The sequence below is a fragment of the Oncorhynchus mykiss genome, chromosome 32, assembly GCF_013265735.2.
Source record: "Oncorhynchus mykiss isolate Arlee chromosome 32, USDA_OmykA_1.1, whole genome shotgun sequence".
Classification (NCBI taxonomy): domain Eukaryota; kingdom Metazoa; phylum Chordata; class Actinopteri; order Salmoniformes; family Salmonidae; genus Oncorhynchus; species Oncorhynchus mykiss.
This window is the reverse complement of record NC_050572.1, coordinates 39,638,811-39,645,162: the sequence shown is the minus strand read 5'-3', so window position 1 is coordinate 39,645,162 and position 6,352 is coordinate 39,638,811. Positions and strand designations below refer to the sequence as shown.

At 47.4% G+C, this 6,352-nt stretch overlaps 1 protein-coding gene across 1 annotated transcript; it reads right to left on the bottom strand.

Annotated features, from left to right (window-relative positions):
- Positions 1 to 1,494: 1,494 nt before the first annotated feature.
- Positions 1,495 to 4,748, bottom strand: LOC118946469 (uncharacterized protein DDB_G0271670-like). Its single transcript, XM_036971011.1, has 4 exons — positions 4,739 to 4,748; positions 2,718 to 3,301; positions 2,187 to 2,459; positions 1,495 to 1,971 (listed from the first exon to the last, which is right to left on the bottom strand). The coding sequence occupies exons 1-4, from the start codon at positions 4,746 to 4,748 to the stop codon at positions 1,495 to 1,497; spliced, it is 1,344 nt and encodes a 447-aa protein (XP_036826906.1).
- Between the last annotated feature and the right edge of the window lie 1,604 nt (positions 4,749 to 6,352).

Sequence of the window (6,352 nt, the reverse complement as noted above, 5' to 3'; positions counted from 1 at the left end):
TTATGGAATCGAGTTCATTACCTGGATAATTCTGTCAGTAGACATAATTTTGTTTCGCAGAGGTTGGTGGCTAGGTGGGGTTGGGGAGGTTGCCCTTCTTTCCCCCGCCCGACTTTCGCCAGAGCAAGATGACATATTTCACAAAAAGGTTGAAATGAGAGCATCTGGGTTCTCCCCTGTCATCGCCAGGGCGATGGTGAGGGGAGACATTGAACTCCCGCCTGCGCCGGTTGTCATGCATCCACCCTTTGAGCTCCATCCATCGTCCTCGTAGATACATACCTGGTTAAGGGTCAGGCAAAACACATAGAGGGCTACTCCCTTCCAGGAACCCAGCTTCTCAGTCGGTTGCCATGTGTCCATCCCAAGCATGTCAATCAGTCGGCCTTGAGAGATTGAGCAGACAAAAACCCAGGAAGTATAACCTCCTCTACGGTTGTCAGGCATCCACCCCAAGTGTCAGTCCTTTGTACTCAGTGGTTCAGATGGCAAGAACTAGTGAGGCCACACCCTTCCAGGATTGTGGGTCCCCATAGGGTGTCATTCTTAGCCAGTGAGTTATTGTCATTATGTTGTTCAAGTCTTGTAGTGGTCGGATCAGTATGAGCGAGACTGGGCCAGGTGTCCGCAGAGTGTCCGAAGCTGGTTTTCATATCTGATGGATCCTCTTCCCCGTCAAACTACACCTGGTCCCCCTTCCAGGTTCCAAGGCCACAAACAGGTTCCAGCGTGCCAAGTGATCCCAAGCCCATTTCACCAACACTCCATTGGAGACATCGATGGCCACCAGTCGGTCAGAGGCTGAACTTCCCGACTCATTCTGTCAAGGTACTGAATCAGCAGGCCAGTGACTTACAGGGTACCTCTGCCGGGAGCAAAGGCATGTCGTTGGCCGTTTGTCAAGCCCCGCATACTCTTCGGTGAGAGTGTCTGGCATTTTTTTAAAGAGATATGGAATGGATATGCGTAGGGCAGCATTGCTTTGTTAGAGCGTCTTATGCCGGGCATGAATCCAAGGTGCACTCCATCTCTAAGCCCCTTGGAGCAGCGGGGGAGAGGGTCACGTGAAGGCCTTAAAGATGTGGTTGAAGGGTAGATTTGGAGGGGAAAACCATCCATCCAGTCCCACAGGCGTATTTAGATGGTTACCTTTTTACCGTACTTTTCACCCTTTGGTGTTAGGATTTGGACGGGCCTGATTTGCAAGGGAGGCTCAGCGCACAGACGGCCCGTTGGGGGAGCCAAGGGACTGAAGGTTGGAGGAGTGTTTAGGTCCTCTCTGTCATAGGGTTTGTTGGTGGGTTGTAATGGGTTGATTGTAGTTGAGGTTGATGAGAGGCTTGATTGGAGAGTGGATGTGTTGAAACACAGGAAGGCTGTTGCCTCCGTGTGTTTTTGTTGCTCCCTTGATGGCTAGTGCCTTGGGGGCCCGTTGCTGAGTCCACACTTGGCTTTGTATCTTGTTGAGTAGAGTGTTGATTGGAGTCTGTTGTGTCATTTTTTATGATGGGATGTGGTAGGTGTAGGTGTTGGGTTGGTCCGCAATGGCAGAGGTTTTGGGTGGTGATGGGAGCACATCGAGGATGAGAAGGTGGAGGAGGAGAGGGATGATGATGATGAGGAGTCGGCGGCGGTGGAGGAGGTGGTGGTGGCGATGTTTCTAGACGAGTGTGTAGAGGAGTCATTGCTGGTGGAGGGTTGAGGTGTGGAGGAGCTGCTCTTGGTCTGTGATGGTGTGATGGTCTTGCTGTTGGGCGGTGGTTGGTTGATCCTGGGGGTGTTGTGTCCCTTTCGATGTTGTCTGGTGTTCGTCATTGTGGTGGAGGATCGTGGAGAAGGTAGAAGAAGAGGTGCCACGGTAGTGTTGTACTGGTGGTCTTCTTCCTTGTGGAGGGTAGTGGTGCCTCTTGTGTCTGGTTGAGTGGCGTCTGGTGGCTGTTGTGTTCTCTCTTCTAGCCTGCTGGGAGAGTTCTGTCACAGCATGCATGAGGAGGGCATCGTCTAGGATATCTTGATCCTCTGGAGCCAGTGCAGATGGTAGTCCGGTGGAGTGAAGAGGAATGGGGGTGGAGAGGTCCAGAAAGTTGGGGAGCCCCTCTTCTAGTACGGTGAGTTGGTTGATGGTCTCTGCAATGCCGGGTGGATAGGTTGGAGGGTGGAGGGGGCTTGGTCTTTTGGAGAAGTACCATGGGTATCTTGGAGTAATGGTTGAGTTGTATCTTGGTCTTTCTGTAGGTAGTTGGTGCTGGCGGGTCTGTAGGTTCTGGTAGGTGGTGGTCTCTGTCCAGGGTGGGGTGGAGTGTTGTGAGCTCAGAGGTAGTGGGTTGAGCCTTGGTTTCCTCAGGTGCGGTCTCCCTGGTCTGGGTGGGGTCCGTGCTGGGGTTGGGTTGGGCCGTACTAGTGGTCGGGCGGTGGGTTGGGGGCAGTCTTGATCTGTAGGTGGCTGGTTCTGTCAGGATCTGGAGAGGGTGTAGAGGCCCTGTAGGTCTCGTGGGTTCTCTTGCGTACTCTAGTAGCGGTCTGTGGGTATCTTGTCTTGTAGGTTTCTTCCGTGGTGGGGGAGGTAGTGGCTTTGTCCGGAGGGTCGAAGTTCAGTCCTGCCGGTTATTCTTCTGTTGAGAGGGGCGGTTTCAGGTCTTGGCGTGGCGAAGGAGGTCTCTCCTCAGTTGGGGTGATGTGTAGAGAGGTCTGGAGAGGTGAGTCGTCCTCTGCTTTACTGCCTGGGGGGTGTGGGTGAGTGGGGGACGAATTGGCCATTGTCTCTGGTTGGCCAGTCTCCTTGAAGGTGAGGGAGGGAGTTCAGCAGGCTCTCCAGAAGAGGTAGTAGTGGGGGTCTTTGAAGGAGTTCTTCTGCCCATCTGCTGCCGAGGTACCCGACCTCTGCAGTTGGTGTAATCAGAGAGGATGTGTTGGGTGTATTCTGTCTCATTCCTGTAGTGTCTCTCCAGGATCTCATGGTTCTTTCTGAGCCATTGCGTGGTGGCGATGGTTAGTTCATTGAGGGTGTCGTTTGATGCTCTAAATGGGGTGAAGAGGGCTTTTAGTTCCTTTGTCTTGGTCTGGTAGCCAGGTGGTAGAGGGCCTCCGGAGAAGTGCTCGCTGGTTGCTTCCAGGTGGTGTATCGCTCTGAGGAGTCTGGAGATCAGCTTAGCTGATTTCTTGACCCTAGGGTGGCGCGAGCGGCGCGCCGGCACCCGTGGCTTCAGCCATGGGCAGTTCAGGACCTCCCGCTGGGCGATTGGTGGATTGCACCAGGGCCTCCTCCCCTCATGGGGTAGGACCGTGCCCTGGCCGTTCTCTGCTTAGTGAGAATGGCCAGTAGCATATGCTTGTCTCAAAGATTAAGCCATACAAGTCTAAGTACACACGGCCGGTACAGTGAAACTCCGAATGGCTCATTAAATCAATTATGGTTCCTTTGATCGCTCCAACGTTACTTGGATAACTGTGGCAATTCTAGAGCTAATACATGCCAACGAGCGCTGACCTTCGGGGATGCGTGCATTTATCAGAACCAAAACCCATGCGGGCCGCTCTCGGGTGCCCCGGCCGCTTTGGTGACTCTACATAACCTTGAGCCGATCACGCGTCCTTTGTGGCAGTGAAGTCTCATTCGAATGTCTGCCCTATCAACTTTCGCTGGTACTTTTTGGTGCTGAAAATCCACTTTTTCCCGGGCTTTGCTAAGGGGTCCTTGAATGAGCTATCGGACAGAAACGTTAAGGGTCCGTCTCTATGGGCCGAGGCGGTTTCAATGCACCTAGTCTTGTGACTTTGGGACTTTTCTAAATGTTTTCATTTTCGCGATGGTCAAAATGAATTGAAGTCATTGCAAATGTACGAGGCTGTTTCTCGGTCTGAGAACCTTCTAGAGCCACATAGATCACCGTGCACTATCAACTTGAGCTCTAGAACATGTTTCTCAAGTTTCAGAGCTCTTGGTCTGACGGTTCGTTGATAGTTTGAACAATCGTAACTATTGCAGGCTTTGTGTGTCTGTAAGCCCCACACTCTGTCACTCCATCCTTGCTGTGTGTGTGAGTTTTTCTTGGAAATCTGATGGTAGAAATGACTGATTTACAGTTCATTAACTGGAACTAGGGGGCGCTTTTTTTGTTTTTGGAAAAATAACATTCCCAAAGTAAACGGCCTATTTTTCAGGACCAGAAAATAGAATATGCATATAATTGACATCTTAGGATAGAAAACACTCTAAAGTTTCCAAAACTGTAAGAATATTATCTGTGAGTATAACAGAACTGATATTGCAGGCAAAAGCCTGAGAAAAATCCAATCAGGAACGCAGCGGTTTCAAAATAAGAGTCCCTTCCTATGCGTCCCTATTGAGCAGTGAATGGGATATCAACGAGATTCCTTTTTCTATGGCTTCCTTAAACAGAAGGCGCTGTGAATTTTGGGCCTACTCTGAAATATGTGATAGATGGCTTCTAAACATGTTGGACAAAGTGAGTTTGGTGTCAGTATGTATCAGTTTGGTGTCAGAATGATATCTTATTGACTGATGGACGCTGACTTGATGGCTGACTTTTGTCCTTTTGCAATAAGTTTAAACATTGATGAATCATCACCAAATTGACATGCTGAAATCAACGCTAACGAGCGATGGAGAGGAACCACTATCACTACCCGGCCATCCCGAGTTCAACGGGCCATCAATTGGGCATTTCTGCAGTATATTAGAGAGACCGTACACGGCTGTCCATTTGCAATGTCTTACAATTTACCATCACGAATGTCAACCTGGTTTACCATCAGCATGTCAATCTAGTAACCTGAACGGATTAACAGTAGCACATTTTAAAAATAGTTTTAATGCCTTAAGGGGGGTGCAAGGGGTCCATGGCCACCCATTCCCAACCAATAGAGGGTGCCCCTGGTCATTTTGGACGTTTTTCAAAAAATATTCAGAAAAATGTCCCGCTTCTCTCTCATTGCTGCAAATTCTTACTTCCTATGACTTCCTATGATCAAATATGAAAAATAGACCTTCTAGTTTGATTCAGGCGATATATATATAGTTTGGTCAGTTTAAATTCCATTTGGACATTTCTTATGCATTTGGACATAGTTTACTGACTTTTGGGTTCGGAAGCCGACTTCCTATGATCATATATGGCAAATGGACATAACATCCTGATTTGGTATGTTCAATACTTATCTATGGCATTTGGACATTTCTTATGCCATTCAGCCATGGTTCACTGACTTTTTACCCCCTATGATCATATATTGCAAATGGACAAAACATAGGCCTTATGGACAAACTTAATAAAATAAGGCAAATGTATGTTCCTACGGATATTACATATGTATAATTGACCAAAAAAAATCATTTTTTGGGGGGGGATCTTCAACATTTGACCCTTGTGTCTTGACTTTGTGACCATTTGCCATGTGACAATCAATGGTGGCGCGTGCTCATCATCTTTGGGATTTTGGGGTATGACACTCACTTGGCATTTGCCATGTTCCACTTGACATAAGGTTTGAAAGAACTGCCATCCATTTGAGTGGTATTTGTGATTGTGTCCATGGTTCGCCCAATGGCAATAAGTTGCCATTCATTTTTGTCAATTTTATGGCGGTCTTCCTTTACCCAGGTTGTGCAATGACAGAGACTAGACTTAGTCATTTTTTTGTAGATACATTTTTTAAAAATGATTTAAATAACAATGCAGCGGTACATGAAAGGATAACATTTAACAAAATGTTATCTTCAAATGTTGAAAAAGTTGTGTTAAATAGACATCCTATCATTTGAAAATATTTGAAAGGCTGAGTGAATCATCTCCGGAGATGAGGTTACCGGCCTATCAACATTCAGTCACCCTGTTGGCAGAACCCGGGTGGGGGTGCCTCCTTGCGAAGCAATGGACCCCAGTAACCCCATGAAGCCATTAAGAACCACAATGAAAAATGCACCTGGTAACCCGTTCATTCCCCAGGTGCACAGCTCAATATAGTGCAATGACAGAGACTCTGGACATAGTAATTTTTTGGTAGAAAAACAATATATGTGAAAATGAATAAAATAAAGTTGCAGCAGTACATGAGATGATCAAACCAAACAAACTGCTATCTTGAAATTTAGATTTTTTTTATATTTCAGGCTGATACGTCATCTTGTAAGAAAAATTGCATGTCCCTCGAGGCCTTATTTAGGAAAAAAAAATCGTAAAATGAAAAAAATAATGACTCATAAGTGCATTAAAAGATTAAAGTCAAACTGCTATCTTCAAATGTCGAAAGATGGGCATTAAACGGACCCTCCGGCGTTTCACCTGCTAAGGTTAAGAGCCTCTCACCTAACCAAACCGCCATAAAAAAAAGC

Bases quoted from the DNA above. Each gene is read 5' to 3' on its own strand.
- LOC118946469 (XM_036971011.1), bottom strand. The intron at 2,460-2,717 runs GTAAAGCAGAGG...CACCCTCTCCAG, and splicing joins TCACCCACACCCCCCAGGCA to ATCCTGACAGAACCAGCCAC. The intron at 1,972-2,186 runs GTACTTCTCCAA...ATGCTGTGACAG, and splicing joins ATTACTCCAAGATACCCATG to AACTCTCCCAGCAGGCTAGA.